At 44.1% G+C, this 22,364-nt stretch overlaps 1 protein-coding gene across 1 annotated transcript in view; it reads left to right on the forward strand.

The window, feature by feature from the left end:
* T265_01727 (hypothetical protein) overlaps positions 1-22,364 on the forward strand; it is a gene marked incomplete at both ends in the record, with an annotated part of 74,130 nt that overhangs the window by 49,126 nt on the left and 2,640 nt on the right. Inside the window, 8 exons of the mRNA XM_009165817.1 lie at positions 3,515-3,792; positions 5,451-5,701; positions 7,376-7,483; positions 9,928-10,092; positions 10,925-10,997; positions 16,438-16,544; positions 19,770-19,842; positions 21,006-21,052. Of these exons, the coding sequence (XP_009164081.1) occupies positions 3,515-3,792; positions 5,451-5,701; positions 7,376-7,483; positions 9,928-10,092; positions 10,925-10,997; positions 16,438-16,544; positions 19,770-19,842; positions 21,006-21,052 (1,102 nt within the window). The remainder of the gene's footprint in view (positions 1-3,514; positions 3,793-5,450; positions 5,702-7,375; positions 7,484-9,927; positions 10,093-10,924; positions 10,998-16,437; positions 16,545-19,769; positions 19,843-21,005; positions 21,053-22,364) is intronic.

Here is a 22,364-nt window from a genome sequence, read left to right on the forward strand (position 1 = left end):
GAACATCGTAGTCAGCCACTGTAACCTGTCTTCGGAATTCGAAAATAAGATTCATTAGTCTACAACGAGCAGCGTACGAACGCTTTACTCTCGCAGTGGTGGCGGGAAAACTATTCCTATTGAACAGATGACTATCCAGCCTTCAATTGGTTTGGTATACCACCTTCACTACGGTAGGCCGCCTGCGTTCAGCCGATTGTTTCTTAGAGGCCCAAGAGGTCGTCCCCTAACCTCTGCGTTAGAGCTTCGCACAACTTCGATGCAGCCTCCCCGTTTTTCAGCTTCTTCAGAATCCACGATGTGGGAGTTTTCCAAGTGGAACACTTAAGCATGCGTTATGAAGTTTTCCGTATAGCACTCATTTCCTTGTGTAAAACGCCTTCAGTGTTGAAACGTAGTGTAAATTATTAGTCTGGAATGAGGAGTATATGTGATTGCCGGTTGGCATGAGACGATTTCATCATATCCATCTTTTGGGAAAACGCCACTATTTAGCATCTACTTGTCGCATGGTGAGGACGAGAGATGACCCAATGGTTAGAGAGAATTTGCCGATCAGAAGGTTCGTGATTCAAGCCCGACCTCTGCCTCTCGACCTCCCCTGTCTAGGCTTAAGCAACCTGGCAGTATCTCAGCCCTCGTGCCTCCTTCGTGTGGCATAGCAGTTAGGCATCGAAATTTAATAGCCGTCATCTTGTCCACTTTGTTCGTCTATTACACAGCTGTTCTTTATCTCATTTAAACTCTCAACTGTAACGATGTGACGCGAGTAAATTCGTTCTCGCTGTCCTAGTTTAACCTCAAGTTTCACGCGAAACCTAGCCAGTGTCTTGTTCTGAAAACCGACTATTATCCTGTTCATTTTAATGACTGATTCGTTTTTCATCCTCACTTCTTCGTTTGGAGAATCTGCATTTATAGCCTCTGTACTCGCCGACAAACTTTGAACTGTGCATGTGCGTTTTAAATTATCTTGAGTAAGGACCTGGTATTGACAGTATGGTAGTCCATCCCGGGGTACACAGCTGTTCTACCTGTTTTTATAGGGGCACTTCGTTCCAGAAAAGTATCGTCCTCTTAGGTGCCTGCCACTTGAATACTATCAACAAGCAATCCATTAGAGTTTCTTGTTCACAACTTGTTAATTTTCAAATGACTCTGTAACTCCTCATGTGCTCAGGTTGCTGTTCTGGTACAAAATGCGACTGATGGAAATTCCTGGACTAGGCCAAGCTGAGTGGGTCCTGTCTAAGAGTTTTAATGAACTCTTATGCGCAGCGTCACTCCAATTGAGATTTATGGCAGGATGCGATGAAATTAGTCACGTCAACTCTGAATACATGAAAGCGAGACATATTTGTGCGTCCACAAGGTGCACGTGCTTCGCTGTGTGTTCTCCGGACCAAACGACTAATTGTCGTCTTGGCTAGCTAGAACGAAAAATAGAAGCGAATATGCGCCGATGTACTCTAACACCGAGACAAATTTTAAGAACTGAAGACGACAAGTTATTTTTTATTTATTCATCTTGTCGATCAGCCTAGTAGCTTTTCTGCGACTGTCAAACGGTCTAAAATGCTTATTTTTTCAAAGTATTGACCAACTAAATCGAGCCATATCCATAGAATTCGATAAGATTACAAAATCTTACGTAGTCATGCGAAATGTTGGGAGCATCGAGTGCTTTTGGTCATCCAGACCGATGGCGAAGTCCATTTCCGCGGTGGGGTTTCTTTCTCAGGGATAATTTCTTCCATTTTTGAGCTAAAGACTCGCTTACCTTGGATGTGAGAAAACTCTAGGAAGATGCGATGTGATTATGCTAGGAAGTGAAGTAGGCTCATGTACGGGGTGTATAGATCTGATGTTTACAAGGATTCGGAGACTTGTCAAAGGCATTTCTTTCTGCACGTGTTTTCACCGCAAAGTCACGTGTCTCCCAACCGTTGTTCGTCTTGGTCTCGGAAAACATTTCAGCTTATCCCCACATGTTTTACTTGGCACCGACGGCACATCATTTCAATAGGTTTCAGTCTCAGTATCTGTGCACACGTGTTGATTATTCCAAACGCGTTCCTCAAGGCCGTTTTGACTAGCCTTTGCAACTCATGCGTTCATTTCATTGGCAAATGTCAGGTCTGTGGACGATATATTGCTATGAAACCAGAAGCCATTTAACTGAATAATTTTCTATTCTCCGGTGCGGGCTGATGAAAGACAATCGTTTTGGAACTTTTTACAATGAAGCCACGTGAGACGCTGCTGAAGTGAACATCGTAGTCAGCCACTGTAACCTGTCTTCGGAATTCGAAAATAAGATTCATTAGTCTGTACAACGAGCAGCGTACGAACGCTTTACTCTCGCAGTGGTGGCGGGAAACCTATTCCTATTGAACAGATGACTATCCAGCCTTCAATTGGTTTGGTATACCACCTTCACTACGGTAGGCCGCCTGCGTTCAGCCGATTGTTTCTTAGAGGCCCAAGAGGTCGTCCCCTAACCTCTGCGTTAGAGCTTCGCACAACTTCGATGCAGCCTCCCCGTTTTTCAGCTTCTTCAGAATCCACGATGTGGAAGTTTTCCAAGTGGAACACTTAAGCATGCGTTATGAAGTTTTCCGTATAGCACTCATTTCCTTGTGTAAAACGCCTTCAGTGTTGAAACGTAGTGTAAATTATTAGTCTGGAATGAGGAGTATATGTGATTGCCGGTTGGCATGAGACGATTTCATCATATCCATCTTTTGGGAAAACGCCACTATTTAGCATCTACTTGTCGCATGGTGAGGACGAGATGGCTCAGTGGTTAGAGGGCCTATTTACTGACCGGAAGGTCCGTGGTTCGAACCCGACCTCTGCCTCTCGACCTCCCCTGTCTAGGCTTAAGCAACCTGGCAGTATCTCAGCCCTCGTGCCTCCTTCGTGTGGCATAGCAGTTAGGCATCGAAAGGGTATTACAGCCGAACGATTTTTTTTTAACCTTTGCTTTGCCACATGGGTTCACTAGCTTGTTTGTCAGCATCGGATCGGATTCTGTAGAGTTGTATTAGGTCTGGTCTTTCAGTAGAAAGATCATATTTTTTTTTAATTTTTCCTTTGCCACATGGGTTCACTAGCTTGTTTGTCAGCATCGGATCGGATTCTGTAGAGTTGTATTAGGTCTGGTCTTTCAGTACTGTGGAAAGATCATACTTACAGTCAAGGAGTTTCTCTATGGCAACTGTTTTTCAGTGTGTGTGGTTTTTCTTGCGAGTGATACTACTTGTCACACTACTTACTGCAAACAATACAGCAAGATGCCACTCATGCACCCCATCACCTTTCATTTTGTCTACACCCCGGAACTGATTGCCCCATTTCGAGCTGGGCAGCGTTTTTGGTGTCTCAGTACAAAATAAACTACACTACATCGTTTTCTTTTTTTTCGTCACTTACCTTAATTTGCACTAGTACTATAAAAATTTTAAGCTTCGTGGATGGTTTCAGTTTTCTCGACCATTGTTCCCCATCTCAGGTACATCCGCTCCCGTTTGGTTCAACTGGAAACGTCTAATAACCCGTCCATCAACGCTTTGCCTATTCATCGTCATTCGTTTGCTGAATCGGATATGAAGGATTTGATACATCAATCCAACTTGCAAGCTCAGCGGACAAGAAAACCTCGGACGGGGCGCACCTACGTATTCGAGGATCTGGTGAATGAGAGTGGTCGACGAAACAAGTTGTGGGACGATATGCAGTTTTGGGAAGATGCCTTTCTAGATGCCGTGGCCCAGGAGCGTGATATCTTGGGTAGGTGGAGTTTTTGCTGTTCAGTGTATCCGTGTCAGTTTTCGATTTCGACCAGTCCGGTGAATGATCCTGTTGTGCCTATTTGCAGTTTCTGTGAACTTTATTCGGCTGGTGACCCACTGGGCATCCCTGCATTTATAGTACAATACGTGTTTGCACCGGCGCCTAACTCGTTGGCACTGGGGACATAACTTTGACAGAAGGGAACTGGTTGCAGGATACAAGGGACTACGAAGGGTAGCTTAGTAATCCCCGTTATCCCTTATCGTTTTTCCTCGTTTGTCACTGAAGTACGGAGCAGTCAATCAGCAATGTGTGATCCACCTAAATCTAGCCGTTTGTGATGATAAAGCCAGGTTGCTTTGTTCTCCTGCCTGGTTGGGAACGGGATAGCTCGTTACGTATGTTTGAAAAGCCTGTCATTTTTCGCCACTAGGTCTAATCCTTCACTGCCTATAGTCTAGAAGGTTTCGGACAAGCACTGACAAACTTGTTCAAAACGTCAGGAGTATCTGAGAGCACATGTTAGAACCAACCTTTGTGGTCTCTTTGTCAGCCCCAGTCAAATGGATTCGGATCCCTAGAAATGAGCAGCGTGCTCAGTAGACCCAACACGGGCCGTATCACAATCCAAAACAGTCTGGAATATCTACACGAAGCAATTTTGTATTTTAGTCGAGATTCTCACAAGGTTTACTGGACCAGGAGAATTCCGAAGGCAGCCAAAAACGCTCCGTGGACCCCGTGGGGCCTGGCTTGCGCGCCGTCATCAGGAAGTCTGAGATAGTGCCAGATTGACCAAGCCTAAGCGGTAGCACTCTAAACACTGGGGTTTGGGTTCAAACGACGGACCTTTGTGCATTAACCAATGAGCTATCTCTAGCGGGGCTAGATGGTGCAGTGGTTAGGGAGCGAATTCCTTGGCCGGGGCATCCGTGGTTCGAGCCCGACCGGTATACTCGGATGCGGGGCACTTTTGGCTCACAAGAGTAACTGTTTCTTCCTTCAACTAGATGTCCTAATGGTTATAGCGCGAATTTACTAACCGAAAGATCCGTGTTTCGAACCAGACCTCTAGTTCTCGACTTTCCCTGTCTAAGCCTGGGCAATCCGGCAGTATCCCAGCCATCTTGGTTCCTTCGGGCACCGAAAGGGTGCTACAGCTGAACGATTTCAGCTACATAGTAACATTGATATGTTGTTGAGATAGTGTTGCTGATCCGCTTACAGTTAAATACCACCGGGAAAAGTGGTATTCTCTCCTACTGTTTTATGTTAAAACAATCGTTTATGTTAACCGGATCCTTGCATTTTCGAGGATTCATGTAATTTTGTTTGCTGGGTGCTCAGCCTGTCTCCCAGTCCGTCCCTCGGTTGTTCTGTTTCATCCCTATTTCAGTAAGTTTAGCCATCTTTTGTGAAGCATCAGTGAATATTTCATCAGGCTTATTCAGATGGGGGGGGGGTCTCGAACGGGATTTTGTGGCTTTTGATCACCGTTTCATACATTTTATCATTGTGCCTATTTTCGACTCTCCTTGTATTACGTTAGGTCTGGTTTCTCTGGTGATATTGTCATTCAGTGTGCTCGGTAATCTTGATTCCGGACATTATCATCATCATATTTCATTAACCACTCACTGTATTTCACTCCACAGGTATGGACTTTCGTCCTACAGAACTGTTGACCAGATACAACCTGGCTAACCCGTTGAAAAAGAAACATTTGGAGCTTGCGGAGGATCGGCTTCTAGCTGGTTTGATGCACAACCTCATCTCGTTCATGGTAATGCTCGAAGTCAGTCTCCCCGATATTAGAAAGAAAGTCCGCCGTCTGCTTGCGAAAAGCCATATGGGCTTGCACTACTCACAAGAAATCAGTCACCTGCTCGATGTTTTGGAGTACCTTGTAAGCTGCCTGTTTGTTGTGGTTTCTGACTCGGGGTTGTTGATTTTTCGTCAAGTACATCTACCGTTCGATTTGAAGCTTCCACAAGTTGCTTGGGGAAAGACTGTTTGTCATTTGTTTAGTAAATTCGACATGTTAAGCTGAGATACACTTTTCAATACGACATTTTCTCGCGTATTATGACCTCATGAACTCGCTTTTAGAAAAAAAAACCGCAAAGCTGCTTTCGGCTCTGCCCATACGAATAGTTTAGACACAATATTTATCGGCACAAGCCAGCCACTTACCACCTTGGTTTGACGTCGATGGGGTTAACTTATTGGTCAAACTTGTTTTGTAAATATGTCAGGTCCTGCATACATATTTTCGGAATGACCAACTGAGATGATAACCTTGCTTTATGTGAGGTTGGTGAACGTCTTTCGCACGTTTCCTCACTCTTCGAAAAGGCACAGTCAGTGTGTGCAGTCTGTGGAGCGCAGTTCGGTGTGATATAAGTACACTTTGCTATCAACATCACGCTGCAGTCCACCTTTGTTAGAGGTTCGGCTTCACAGCGTTTCAGTCATGCACTCCGTGTACAAAAAATGTCCCAATTCCGTAGACCGCCATGTTGATAACACTACAAAATGTGGCTCCCAACCGATGTCAGTGGCGTTCTTCTTGTCGGTTTCTATCCAGATTGCCGAAATCAGTGTTTGGAGGTGTAGGCACCTCAGAATGATTGTAGTAAGCTAGCATTAGGTTCACTCCCCGTTCACCTTAATTCTGTTCTTCACAATGAGGTTTCAAATAAGCCAGGGAAGCATCGATGTTGAACACTGATTTCATGCTGTAGATGATGATGATGATGATGATGATGATGATGATCATGGTGATACACTCATGATTCGCGGAATTGTCATCTTCGATGTGGAGCGGCCGAACCAGAAGTTAGAGTCGCCCCCCCCCCCCCCCACCGCATCTGCCGAGCTTCCCTGTAGCGACACGACCGTGCAGTGACAAGTGTTAGACTATTCGTCACTGTGTTAAGCGGTCATTTCCCCAGTAGGACTGGATTTTCTACGCTTTTCAGAAATCGCGTCGCCCAGAAAATACTGCATTTATTGTTTATCCGTATATATATGCACTGCGTATGTACTATGTATGCAGTGCCTATATAGTGTATGGTATGCACACGATGCACTCGTATGTACTGCTATGTACATCACGTCCACAAGTTGTTCTTCACCGGTATCACATGTCAGTTGACCTTTTTTCAACCAGGTTGTGAGTTAGTTATTCCTGTCTACCTATGTTAGTTTTGAACTACTGTCCCACACGCTAAAAGAGACAACCTGCAAACATATGACTGAGCATATTGTACCGCGCATCGGTCTTGTCGTAGATATTGTCGATGTTTACGTCTTTCAACGATCTGTGATGTAGACGACCATACTGACAGTGGCCTACTCGCTTCCGCGGTTTCAACTTGGACAAGTACTCTCTGTGGTCCCATTGTTCCAACCTGAGGGATGAAACCATGCTCGACTGCCTACATGTCGTCTGCTGTTTTTTTTATCTCCTCTGAAACACGTGACACACCTCTATTCGACTAGTTCACTGTTGCGATTTTCTGTTGACCAGTCTCGGAATTCAATGTGCCTCGTTCCCCTGTTATTCTTTCCTCTTTAGGCCGGGAACGATATTGATTTGAAAACAATTCAAAGCAGAACAATCCCTCTGCGTTCCTACGAAGTCCGTTGGGGTACAGATGACGACGGTGAGCTGGTGTTTATAGAGGTAAGTCATTGTTTTCAATAGATATACTAGTGTTTCAAACCCTATGTCACCGTACTCAACTAGGTTCATATGACTTCCTGACTTATCTATACTAGGTCAACAGTGTGTCCCTATTGTTAATTGCTACTGCTATTCGCGTCCACTCGCAGCACACGTGTATGGTGACGAGTCATTCAACATAGAGCTGTTGATTCATCGATTTAAAAACGGTCGATCTGGGTCTGTCCTGCTTCGCCGGTCTATTTTGCTTGACCACACACCAGTGATAAATCGTGTGTGTGTACATGCATCTTGGTCGTGAAACCTCCAAGCGTAGTCTAATTGTTCAAGCGCACGTATGGTTTCACTGGTTAGCTCCGGTACTAGTTCACCACGCTGCTTGTACTTGCAAAAGGTGGTTTTATCTTTCGCATGTAGCAAAAAAAACATGAGATGCGCTCAACAGTATGGGCCTAGTTTGTTTAATCAACATTGTGAGACCAGCCGCTCCATGAATGCGGCGTTGCGTGGTTGGTAATCCAGATAGCCATTCTAGGCCGTCAGACAGGCAGGCAATAAGATGTTCTTACTCCTCAGATGTGGCTGGTGATTGTTGGACTAGACTGCTAGACTAGGCAGTTATCGGCATAAGGGTTACACTATTGTTGGAATATAAGAGAGCCACTGGGTATTCCATATGAGGTTTCCCGAACCTCCGTCCCTACATAACATGCGTATCGGTTCACCCCGCGCTGTTAACCGCGGGGTGAGGTGATCGGTTCTCTCCCTCAATCGTCACGATAACATAGAAGTCTGTTCTGCGAAACATTTATTGCAGATAAACCATGCTTGATCGCACTCCGTCTCAGTTTGATGACTCCCAACTGCAGACAGTTATTAGGTTGGTTTTGCTTTGCGTGGGAAAATATCACGAAGCCAATGATACAGCCAGGCTTCACTTGGTTTGGAATCTCGACTTTAACCAAAGTTAATCTTCATTCTGTCGAATCACGTTCAATTTCTGGACTGTCCAATATGGCAGCACTAGCTAATTAGGGAATTTCTGTTCATTAGCCTATCACAGACGATGTTTTGTATATGTTGATTGATCTGAGACAGACAGTCAAACAATTCAGGAGGAGAAAAATGCAAACTGAGTTTAAGCGAAGGTCTCACAGTGCCCCCCCTCTACCGCACTTCTCAGTTAATGGGATTTCGCCAAAAGTTAGACTTTCAGATAGCATATCATATTTACTGACCACTGTGCGAGAATTATATTCCAAATACACGAACATGAATCATTAACATACATGACAAGTTTTTTTAAGTTAGATATTCGTTTCGAGGGCCAGGAATTTGATCGAATGTCTTGTAGGCCATACATTTACTCCGTAGTGAAGGATGCGCTGTGTATCATTTTTAATCAAATTTTATAGAACCGGCTGGATACTTCCGAGTTGGTAGGGCCAAGTTCTTCCTTGAGGATACTCAACACCCGGACAGTCGGTGTTTTGCCAGTTTAGCTGTTAAGTAAGCAAGGGCAAGATGATTCAAGTGGTTAGAGCGCGAATTTACTGACCTGAAGGTCCGCAGTTCGAACCCGACCTCTGCCTCTCGACTTCCCCTGTCTAGGTTTGGGCAACCTGGCAGTATCCCAACCATTGTGCTCCCTTTGGTTGACATGGCAGCTAGGCACTGAAAGGGTTTTACAGCTGAATGATTATCTGTTATTTTTATTAAGTAAGGTGTGTTTAGTTTTGATCTGTGACTATCTATGGACCATATATTCGGTCGGTATTTTCAAAATATGCATTAAACCATTCGATTTAAATTATCGGATTCGTTTTATCCCTATAGATAACTCGAAAGCTCCAAGATGTGATCGGGAACGAAGTGTTTTTCTAGTTTGCGGATGACGGCCCCTAACTTTCGACTGTAATAGTTGCAGTTTGTCTCATCTAATAACCGGGTCCCATAGAAATATTGAATCTGTATTACTGAGGTTTTCCAAGGTCATCCAAATTAAACAGACTAGTTTCGCTCGATAGGTTGCACTCGTTGCAGGACTGTCGTCGCATGACGGCTTTTCCAAACTACTATACGCATTCCAGGAGGTTTATTTGCCAACCGCTGTTTCTCGGGGACCCCAGTTAACAGCAACAAATAGATGGCGTAGCCAGCGGAGCACCCAAGTAATTGCTTATCCATTTCTCACTGTTACTGGATTTGCCAGTTCATTTCGTATCTTGCCTGGTACCCTCTGGCCATCCCCACGATTCTCTGTGTACGAAGTTATCGCACTTCGAATCAGCACCTGTTTCACCCATGTTTAATTACTAGTGCCGCGAACAGAGCTGTTAGACAGTGCTAAGCTGATCGCTTTTCTGTCCGGTCGTCTTTCAGCTAGCTTATTGTCAGACTCATAAACTTCTTCATCCATTTTGATTGGAATCTGTCACCTGTAGGTGTGTGACGATTGCCTGCTACTGCGAAGCCTCTCTGGTGCCATATTGGATCGATGGTGGTACGATCAGTTGATCAATATAACCCATCGTCCACACACTCACATCCTCGGTATCTCGATTCGCACGAACGGACAGTCGCACTTGAATCTGTTCTACTCAAAGCGGGTGAGTAGCTGTACCATTTGGTATGGCTGTCGAATGATCTCACCAGTGCTAGATTGTAAATTATTTTCCCCCTATACGTCTCTATAGAGGCGAGATGGCCCAGTGGTTACAGCGCGAATGTGCTGACCGGAAGGTCAGGGTTCGAACCCGACCTCCGCCCCTCGATTTCCCCTGTCTAGGCTTGGGCAACCTGGTAGTAGCCCAGCCCTCATGCTATCTTCGTGTGACATATCAGTTAAGCACTGAAAGGGTATTACAGCTGAACCATGCTTCCTCATAAATAACCTTTCTCTAAATATAGTAGAGGAACGAAGGAACAATGTGGTGTGCGGGCATGTATGGCGATATGCCTTTTTTTACCTCAATGCATGCGTTGGCGTAGCCAGCACATTTTATAATACTTCGTAGTATGATTGATTTCTGTTGTCAGTTGAGTTATGAGCACGAGTTTCCCGTTATTGATCACTTGGTTGCTCCACGTGGTGTTTTTGGGCAAATGCGCACTGTACGCGCCCGCTCTGTTTTTCTTAAGATCACTGGCCCACAGGGTGTCTAAGTTTTATGGGCCACAATAAACTCATCTTCTTCGTTCCGGAGATGGCTGTGACCCCCTCTAGGGTCAGAGACGGAATATCGGATTTACATGTTCATTTGTTTTCTCGTATCCACATTGCCTCAAAACTCTCAGTTTTTAGTACTCAGAAGTCGGCAGCATTACCACTAGCGTACAAGCTCCTTGCTTGCTTCTGGCGCTCTCTTTTCAGATTGCGTTTATCGTGAACAGTTACACCCTTTTCAATGTGTCACCCTTCCTTGTTATTGTACACTTTAGTGTCAACAACTGTACCATGAGATTCGACGAGCAGTGGAGCTGGCTTCACTTCAGACTCATCGTGGACCACTCGGTGAGTTCGTTTCCCCAGTTTTTTCTGTGGTTCACTCTACTAACTGACTCATTGGTTATTAATTTGCGCCCAAATCCTTGGATAATTTTTCATGCCTTCCTCTGTTATAGAAAGTAATTGGTCGAACCGCCGTATTTGGTTGTTTGCGCTGGGAACTTTCTACACTTACTCGGGTAACCACGATGCAGTAGTCCAGTGCGTTTGCAATCAGCGTTTGCAATAGGAGCATATCAGAATCTGCCATATTTATGCTCTGTTTAAGGACGGAAGTTCGTGAACGTAGTTCACTGATTAACCCCGAAACTCTGTAAAGCCTTCACACTGCTTGACGGGATTTCCTAGTACCCTTTCACGTCTTATGGTCGTTGTGTTTCATAGCCATTGGTAAGCGATCTTAAAATCAGGAACGTTTTTGAAAACCACCAGCTCAGAACAGTTGTCTATGCACTACCCTATATGTTAGTCATTTATATCTCACACAGAACAATCCATGTGAATTTTGTGAAAAGTGTCCACCAGAACACTTGGAATACACACATCAGAAGTGACTTTTTGAAAAGGGATGCTAAAGGATGCATGCATAAAACCAGAATTTCCTTTCCTGCATCCGCAATTAGGTTGAATAAATCAACAAGATTTCGAAAATCTTCATCAGAGCGTGGAGTACTTTTCGACCGCTCATTCTCTTGCTTATTACAAAAGATTATGTCAAACATGTGACAAGCAAGGCCAAAAGAAAAAGTTGCGAACTAGTTTGTTACTCAGAGCTGTTCGACTGACATTGACCAGTGGCCATTTCATCCAATGTCTCCAGCCAAGCGCAGGAGAAATCACAAGAACTCTTCCAGGAGGGTGTACCGTACTAAAAGCCCTGGAACGTTTCCTAATTTCTTTCACACACTTCTGCCAATTCATACGTTGTTCACTCGCGGTTCGCACCGTTGTGAAGTAGGCACGGAGTAACAACACTCACCTCGATAGACGGTGTTTCGGCGTGCGTAACATCTCTGTTGTCCGTGCGTCTCGTGTCCAATCCAAGATGACCACCCAGTCGGACCTCAGCAGCGCTTAGTTTACCTAATTGGATGTTCCTGTCACCATCAGCCACATCGATATCTCAGCTTTTAGCCCATTGTAAAAGAGCACCTCAATCGTCTCAGAAGCTTTCTTTAACAGATTTAGAGGTGGAATCCGTTGGCTCACAGTGAACAGGTTGCGATGGACCTACTATTCTCGAGATTATCTCTCAGACGGACAGCCAAACGAACAGCGCAGAGTCAACTATCAACAACGGGCAGGTAGAGACGCTTCCGCTCGATCGCTGAATATAATACCAACCCCGACATACCCAGCTGCAGTGGTCTCTGCATTACCACAGGTGCGCAGCTAGAATCTGGAGGACAGCGAGGAGGCAGTCGGTTCAATCACCGTACTTGCATCCTGTATCCGTTTTTGTAAAAGACGACACGCATCAGTGCGTCATCAAGTTCGAGCCCGCTGTTGTCGTGCTTACTTTAGGGTGCTTACGTTAAAGGCAGCTAAGTAAACTGGTTTTCAGGGTTTGAAAACAGACTCCGAAGTGTTTAGGGTTGTTACTGAAATCGGACGTACGTAATGTAATGTTAACGAACTCATGAGATTGTGGTTTGTTAACCGCCTGCAATCTCTAGTTAACAGTGCGTCGCCTTCGGTTTTTGCGGTACTCATAGGTATCGTAGTTCCTTAGCTTTACGGGTTGCTCAGTCCACGGTTTTAATTGTCATTCGAAACAGGATGCTGTTTTCCTGTCATGGCCGCGAAGATCTAAAACACCGTTTGTGAGCAGGTTTGATTTCCTTCGCTTTCCTGTGCAGCGCCGTCATTCGATTCTCTAGGAAAGTCCACATCGCGGATTCTTTGCCAGATTTCCACAAGACTAGGTATATCTACACACGCCATCTTCACTTCCCAAACCTACTTTTTTGGAGGCCATTTAAAGGTTGAAATTTGTCGACTGCATTTGCGGGTTACTGAATGTTGGCGGGGACGGGATAGAAGTAAATGACCTTCCAAGTGGATCTTCCGCACATCTCTGGTTACCATCCTGTCGAAGTGTACGGTACATAGCATGCCTGCTTTTGGAGATGGATAACAGTTGCTCTGCAAAGTCTGGTACATGAAGTTTTATCCGTCTATTAAACTGACGGCAGATGGCGTGATTTTTTCCGCGACTAGTTGGTATCCGTGTTAAACCATGATGTCGATTCGAGGATAGGTTCTCTGTTGGGTTTTATTTGCAAATCGAAATACAAGCAAACATCGATCAGAAGTGACGTAAACCAAATCTATCTAACTTATGAAATAACTTGGAAATTCGTTTTTTTTCGATGAATGTCGAGAAAAAACTGTCGCGATTTGGTATTAAGTGCACCGTACGGCTTTTCAGGAAGATTCCATGAGCTTCCACAATTTCTCACGATTTTCAACAACTTGGAAAGCTGATTTTGGATCACACTAAACACTATCTCGAAGGAAGTTCACTTCCGATAGAGGCTGCCGTAGTGGCCTCAGTTTGTGAGAAGGAACTTCTGTATGTGATATTTGTTTAGAGCGAGTAATCACCTCAGAGTTCATTTCGATATTTCTATAGAAAATTAAATGCGATTGAGTTATTTCATGACTCCATTTTCTTGACAATTTCTCTCCCCAGTTCATACGGCAGAATGTTGATCGTGACCATTCCTTTTCTCAGTTTGGTAGAGTCCATCTCTCTCCCTCTGATCGTCATTTACCTAACAGCCCTTTTGTATGATTGGAGACAGCCCACAAGCCACATTGTGCAACAGTATATGATTCCTCTCAAACTGGCATTGTTGTGGACCCAATCGGGCCATAATCTCACCTCGTTCTAATTGCTAACCTACGTTTATTGCACAGTATACATTCCGTTGGAACCATGTAACATTCGGATACGATGCGTTTTGTATTCTTTCAGATTGGAGGGGTTTGTAGTTCAGATGTCTAGGCTTCGACTACCAATGAGGCAGTTTAGATTTGTCAAACTTTCCGCATCTGTTTGATTTCCAATTGTGTTCAACTGGAATGAATAGCCGGCATTATGTGTTGTCAGATTCACTTATTCGGTTGACTTGACTGTTCTGGAAATGTAGGGTGACTGAGGATATGGCGCTTCGGGGCGCAATATATAGCTTAGCCGATTAAATATATATCTGTGGAATCGTCCATAGCCACATCACTCTCGTTTGAACGGCCGTGTTCCTGTTCTGGCATAATTATTCCGGTGAGTCCACACCAAAGGGAAGCACTGGACTCGAGTTTCGCTCTTGTTAGAGCTCATCAGCAGTGCATATCCAATGGCCGTGCCGAAATTTGACCTCCGGACATCTGACATACGAGGCGAGCGTGTAACCACTACTCCACCAACGCACGCTGGACGCATCTGAATTATCACATCTGAAGAGACGGACGTGTTCACACTTGAGTGATGTGATTGCTGTGCCCGACTCATCATAGAATCATAAATATTTGATAGATGCTATTCGTTAACTTTGAACCTCGTCTTGAGTTCATCATTAAAGAATCGCTCAGGCTCTAATTTTCTTAGATGAGTCAAAATCATCCTTCATTCGGAAGCACGATGGTGTTCTGATGAATGATAGGAGACCAGTTTGTACTGGATTTCGATCACATACCGACGCGATTTTTCAGACTAGAATGGCAAATTCAGGTTTTGATTACAGTTGATGACAAGTTCGACGTCGCAGCTTTCTGCTACGTTTTTGTTGGCATTAACTCTACCATTTGTCCTAATCGACGTTTCTCTGATATTGGGATGGTGCTACCATGTTTGAACGTGACACACTCGTTTTATCGTGTTACTCACTTGCGTTTTTCTCTCTATAGATTCTCCATCCAATCAATCACAGTTTGTATGTCACCTCACTTTAACCTCACTGTGTTTCCCTCCTTGATTTCCTGTCTAGCTTTGCGTGTGAATCCAAGTAAATACCGTTTTAAACCTATCACGGGTGCCTTTTTTTGGGCTGATGGCACTCATGAGCCCAACATCCGGTGTTCATGCTCTGTTATCTGGTTAAAGATATGTTTCAGAGGGTAAATCACTTTGCGATTACATCGTCGGAGGTCTTTGGTCGAATGCGTTTCCGATGGGAGAGGTCTGCTTTCTTCCGTGATGGAAGGTGCACCACCTACATTCCACATTATCATCCCCTTGTTAAGTTTTGAGATTTAGTTTATACCCTTAGTTTACAACTCCCGTTGGGTTTTATTTTCGTGGTTCTGCGCATTTGGTTTGCCTGTGCATTGGAAGAAATTCTACGTCACAATTTGAGTTTTGTTGGGCGCATCATTTTGTGAACTGCATCATTCTTGATAGAGAGTGTGCATTCTTTTCCTAGCGTGAAACCGTTTCTCAACGCGTTTTGCACTGCTGTAAAGGCCACTAGGGAATTAGACTGATATTTTTTTCCCATGGAGTATGATCCGATGGGACCCTAACATAGTTTGCTACAACACCAAGATGGCACCACACAATAAACAACTTTTTTGAGTTATTATGCCCCGGGCCGAAACTGGCACTTGGTTAGCGACCGCAATCAGTACGTGTATGTGAGGAATTTTGTGACGGTAGACGCCTATCATGGGTGTCCGCTCAAGGCCAGCACTATAGGTTAGGTCTTGATTAGCAGAAGGTATGACAACCTTTTGTTTCGTGTGTGTATCAAGTCCTTCATTTTTTCACACCTGTGTAGAACATCCACTGAATACTTAGTGCCAGTAAATTGGTAAAGCCGATTGACAATCGCTATCGCGCGTGTGATATGTACCTCAGCAACAGTAGGCCAAACACAGTTGAGGATGGTGTATCCCAACTGGTAACATGACCGCTGTTACCAACCTATCTGATGTTTTTTTAAGGTCTTTTACATTGTTGAAAAACAAGGATTCGGCCTAGGTAAAATAAAAAGAGAAAATTCGGCTATAATACCCTTCCGGCGACCATTTGCCATGCTACCCGAAAGAAACACGTAGACTGAGGTGCTGCCAAGTTGTCCAAGGCTAGACAGGAAAGGTTGAGATGCAGAGGTTGGGTTCAAACCACAGACCTTTCTGTGAGTAACTTCGCGCTTTGACCACCAAGCAATCTCGATCTCAACTCAGGTGAATTACCTGTTACTTTATTCATGTTTATCATGTTTAGTTCTCTCACCCAGCCGACTCTTTGTCGACTCATCTCGTTTCTTAGGTGAGGGTGGCCACGTAATTTTCCTGTCCATTCAGTCGCCCGTGGTGTGTCTCATTATTTGGTTAGAGAAACCGTAACCCTAGTTTGTTCTCTGCTGTTTTCCATATCGGTGATTTTTTGTTTGTTTCATTTTCGGAACGTATTCATTCTTCTCTACTCCACCGGTTTTTATAGTTACCGATTTAGGTGGTGAGCTAAACGTGGTATGCATGGAAAGTCAGCGTCCAGGAACCATCAAACTATTTCCTGATGGTTTCTTCCTCAAATTTGGCAACCAGAAAGTAAGTTGATCATGAATTCGAATCTTTCATACGTTTTGATTGTTTTCCTTAACCTTGGTGGTGCTACCCTCTTTAATTTCAACAGTCGACATGCAGTAATGTTCTTGTCTGCGGCAAACCTCTCCATGTATAGCATAGTATAGGTGTTCTTTGCCCGACGGTGATAATGGTGAACAGAGTGGAGGATGTTTCGTATTGGCGTAGAATGAACCAAAGATCACAGATCGGTAGTTGACCCCTTCGGATTTGGAGTTTTCCCAATGATTGTTGAAAACTATGCACAAATGCAGCTGTTTTTCGGTGGAATATCTTTTATGCGGGTGGCGGCACACAGAGTGGGATTACACCAAACACAGTGTGGTAAGACGATAGGATCACAGTCACGATGTTCTCACAATTAATGTAGGACAACAAGAGGATTATATCCACTAGGAATCTTCCGATGTCATGGCGAAAACATCCACATTTGGACCATTTGTACACGAGATAGCTCTCTTAGTGAGCCTTTTTCTCCTTATTTGACTGATCCATACTGCTTAAATCAAAACGGAGCAATCTACGTTTTCGACGGAATCTCGAAGGAACCTGCGTGCTGCTTATTGTATCAAGGCTCCGTCGAACCTCCATTCTCAGGAATCCCAAAATGCACATGAGCACACATGAGATTCCTTCTCAGACTAGATGTTTGGGGGTACAGCGTACTATTTGTCTTATCGCCCCGTCTATAACCTGCGGTACTCCATTTGGCCCTCTTCTTAATTTTCATTGAATGACACGAATGTGACTGGTCTTACTCTGTCCTATCACAGCGCATTTATTGAGTCATAAAAATTCCACTGCTCAGCGTGACCATCTGTACAATGATCAACCGATTACCTAGGTTTTGCAGTTGGATCAATATTCACATGATGGCGGTGACATAAATCATGTGCTACGAGGATATACATTTCCCCCGGATCAGGAAGATGGCGTCTCATTGGTGAACACAACATTGTCCTCTATTCAGTTACTTTTCTTTTTTTACATGATTTTCTTTGTAATTTTGCATGCATATACCCTTCGATTTCCAAGCATCTTTGTTCATATTCGCGGATCCTTATTCTTTGAAAGATAGATGGCTATTCCGCACACCATTCTGTATAAGCACACCATCCGCCGCCACTTTCTTTTAGCTGTCAGTTAAACATTCGGGTTTTGTCGTACTATCAGAGGATTGTTGAAGAGGATCCCCTGCTCTGCACGTAACAATATGATTTACCGTGCAGTTTCGTACCATACAAGGCACAACTGCCTAATATCCACCGACCCATTTCGCTCTTTGTCTCCGCAATCATCTGGGAACGTTTATATCTATGCATAATCGCGAGACAGGGCATCATCTCGATAGACGATAAATCAGGGAACTTGTAACACAACCAAATCACCGCGGCTTCTCAGGCTAAATATATTCCGCAATTTGATTGTTTGCTACTTTCTCTAATCATTCACTCATGTATTCGTTTGGACTGATCTATAGTATCAATCCATAAGTTGCTCAGAGGAAGAATAATTTCACAAGATGAGTGAAACTTTTATCTGAGGTTTTGTCCCCGAGGGAGCCAGTCAATAAGCGAGCACGTGACATGATTGGAAGATGAACGGCATTATATTCTGTCTAAGTGAGAGCTTGTCACACTGCCGATCTTGTTACCAAGCGATTAAGTGTTCTACCACTAACCCGAAGGATCCGGGTTTGACCCGCTGTTGATGACAGGGATAAAACAGCTGTACAGTGTTTCTCGGCTTTTCACCATGGTTCGACTTCACTCACAGGATCAAGTACCAATTAATAATCAATAGCAATTTTGATTCTGAGGCATCACTGACCAGAGATCTGAATGTAACCCAGTTTTTGAACTCGAAGGGACCGGAAAAAATGCAACCTCGCTACAACTGTCACACACAAATTTTTAAACTGAATAAAGTATCTTGAACTATTCAACAGAAACTGGATTGGTCAGTATGAATTTGGAATTCAAGATTCATCTACGTCGTGGTCAGCACTGCTACAGCGTCCGAAATAAGTGGACATCTATGCCAATCACAATACAATTAACTTTCTATATCAAACGCAAAGTACCTAATCATACACTAACTTCTGGAGTGTTATTTTTGCGTGACACTGATCTTTCTTTAAGGAGAAGCGTTGCTTTTTTTCATCGTTTTCGAAAATGTGTACAATCTTCATGTGTTTCAGTTCGTAGGCATTTTGACCATAAGTATTTGAGCAGGAAGCCTTTTGGTTACCAATTGACCTAACAATTTTACCAGCACTGGGGAAAGCTACTTCTGGAAAGCCTTTATACGGGCTCTAGTTTTGTGCACACGAAAGAGCTAATTATATTAGGATACTCTGAGCACATTACCGGTGTAACGGTGATACTACTGATCGGGAGGCACGCGAGTAGTATGTGTTGTTCATAGAATTTCGCTTTGCGTCGACTGAAAAAAGGAATTCCGTGGCGGAATTCGTGGGGCCACTTTGTAACATTTGCTTGGATTTGACCGACGAATGAGTGGAGGCAACGAATCTCTAGGATGACTCGTTCAAGAGAAGATGCAGATTAGAGTTTTGCTTCCCTGTTCAATAGTCTGTAACCGGTCAGTTGGCATCTCCGAATAAATAACTCCGCAGCGAAGGCCTTCTTCCTTTCACCGGTTGCACAAGTCTGTCCAGAAGAATGGACCGGTCAAGAGAACTGGACAACCTCCGAATGGTGATGGCATACATTTACCGTCGTTATAACACGCAATAGACGATAGAGATGTTCCGGAAGCCCCGGACTTGTTATAAGCCTGCGTGTCCTGTTACAGTCACGGTGCAGAAATTGCATTAAATATGTTGGTATAACAAGGATTGGTCTACTACCGCCTTTCCGTTGTTCACGAGCCCCTTCTTTGAAGACCATCCGCCACAGTTGATTTGGACAAGCTTGCTCTTCAAGACAAAGCTAGAAGATTTAGCTGAGCACCGATTGATCACATATGATGCTCAAGACCTTTATTAGCCCCTTTGTTCATGCCTAAAATACAGTCCATGATAAGTTTCGAAGTTGTAGCTTTTCATCGAACGTGGCGTCATCACTTGCCTAATGTGTGTTCTCAACTTTTGTGCGTGCAACCATCCAGGCAGTTATTCGTAGTGTCTAACACACTGTTGTCTATTGGCCTCCATTCTGCTTTTAGAAATTTATCAGTATCCCAAACATCAAACGCTGCAGCGCACCCCAACCTGACCTATTTGTACTGGATTATTTTGGTGAGTTATTGGTATTTTTGCGCTTACTGAAATAAAAGTTAGTAGTCTGGCGGAATAAATGGGATTAATCTGTTCGGCAAGACCTGGATAGACATGGATGCACACACCTAACATTTGGGGTTTCAGTGCACACTAAGTTAGAGTGATGTAGTGCTTAAACCGATATTACAAGATGCTCAAACGTCAAAGGTTAGTTCATCACAGTTGGTGTGTGACTGCCGTACCCATTTTCCACTACCCGTGGATTTGACTCCGAGTTCAGTCATTTTCAGACCGCTCGCCGGAGTGTGGATCGCCCAACCGAAAAACGGATACTTCAGTCGGAAATATTTTAAACTTCCCATATACCTACGGAAGTAACTTTATTGGGTAGAATTGCGAGTGTGCTCGTTTTTGTGGTATATAACATCCATCATAAGTGTGCACGCCAAACTGGGCGCAGCAGACTGTCTACTATTGTTTTGGGCGTAAAAGTGATACTCTGGAGTGTGGTGCGCGTCAGATAAACTGTTCTATACATTCTTCTCTCAAAGCATAAGGACGCGACAAGACATAATCTTTCCCAATTTGCTTAATTCAACGAGACAGAATTATCTGCAACCATTTATGGCCAAACCGGCTGTTTCGCTAAGCGACCCGCTCCCTCCGTTCCCAGCTAGCCACTGACGAAGTTCCCGATCGATGATTTCTGTATTGGCGTTCGCAAGCGAGACTGGCTTCCTCTCTTGACTGTGACGTCAAGATTAATTCGTATTACCTTGCGGTCCAGCCAGTTTGCACCACAGCGTTGGTCAAAAGAAGGTAACAATGTGTGTCAGCCCTTGCTCTCACGCATGTTTATGCGTAAATTCGGAGGCCCCCTAAACGACCAAGCTTGTTACATTCCACAGAGGCATGCATGGTGTCGCGTGCACGCGTTTTGGTTCGTAATTTCGCATGTAGAGATGATAAATTCGTTAAGGAGCTAGATTTAAACTCGAACTAATGGGTATTCAAATAACTCCCGGATTGCTTTCGAAGCAAAACGGGGACCGGTTAGCGTGAACGCAAGAGACTTTTAACTAAAGTAGCCGTAGGCTGCTGAGGTTCTTCTATTCTGTGCTTGTGTGTTTCTCAAACTGATCTGGCGAATTTTTATCTTCTCTATCCTCTTTTTTATACAGATCGAAAGAAGCAATGTCTGTTTTCCAACAAATTTCAAACAGATATGGTACGTTCTGCAAAGTGTAATCATCTTATATTAACGTCATTGAGTCGAGTACAGTTTGCCGAATTGATTTTTATCCAAGAAGGGGGAGCAATTCCATTTTAAACGTAACAGATCTCCCTATGTGGAGTGGTCGGAGCTGTGCCTCTTTTAGTACAATGTCGAGCGCATTTGTTTTCTTTCAATGTGGAAACAGGGAATGATCACACTCATTTTTATACCTGGTATCATGGAATCCAATCACATATTGGTGTGTACCTAGCCAGTGAAATCCAAGATTACAGTAACCGACAAAATCGTGGATTGCTTTGACTAGCCGTGACTCCCTAAGAACACTCATTCGACCGACAGTGTTCATGCACACCCAGCGTTCGGCGGGCTGTGTTGACGAGATCAAAACCTTGGTTGTGCGTACAGGAAAAGTTGTAATGCACTTAGGTCTCTCAAAAGCCTTGGATCCCGTGGATTATCGCATTTTCGTGCCGAAGCGTCTGATGAACGGTGTTTACGAGTCATTGCCAACACGATCCGCAGACTTCCCTTGCGGAAGAGCTCTGAAGGTACTGGTTCAACAATCTTGTCAAAATCACTTCAATTCAGATGCCATCCTAGACCATTTTTACAGTTCGTTATCTACCTGGCCTCCTTGGGCACCGCAAACCATCTACTGTTTGCCGACGACGTAAAAATTTGGAGGGTAATTTCCTCCGAGTGACAGCAGCGTTACACACACAAATGTTGGTAGCCTGGATGATTTGTCAATGATGGATAAGGCCATCTTAGACATGTTCCGGCGTAAAGTATTGCTGATACGTCGCCATTGTCTCTTGGAGTTCGTTTTTTTATAACGCTTCTTCGAAATGTGCGATCATGACGTCCTAACAGCTGGACTTAGTTTATTTAGTCCATCATAGTATGTCGTCTTCTTGATATTGTTAGTCGGGCGTTTGATGCATCTAAGCCGGCAATCTTCCCTAGCTTTTAACCGCGTGCATCTGTTTTTTTTTTAAACGAGTGGTCATACAAGTTTGGTGATCCTTCCCAGAAGCCCGACAACACTCGATTTGCCCCCAAATAATGGTGACTAATATGGTGAGGGGTATTACAAATCTGGCCTACGCAGATAAACATAGCTAGTGTATTTCGGCGACTTCGGGGGGACCTATCGTATCTTGAACAAACGGGACCATCCTTGCCGTAGTATCCTACATCATCATCATCATCATCATCATCATCATCATCATCATCATCATCATCGACAGCATGACATCAGTGCTCAACACCGATGCTTCACTGCCGTACAACCATTATTTGG

Source organism: Opisthorchis viverrini (assembly GCF_000715545.1).
Source record: "Opisthorchis viverrini unplaced genomic scaffold opera_v5_19, whole genome shotgun sequence".
NCBI classification, from domain to species: Eukaryota; Metazoa; Platyhelminthes; class Trematoda; order Opisthorchiida; family Opisthorchiidae; genus Opisthorchis; species Opisthorchis viverrini.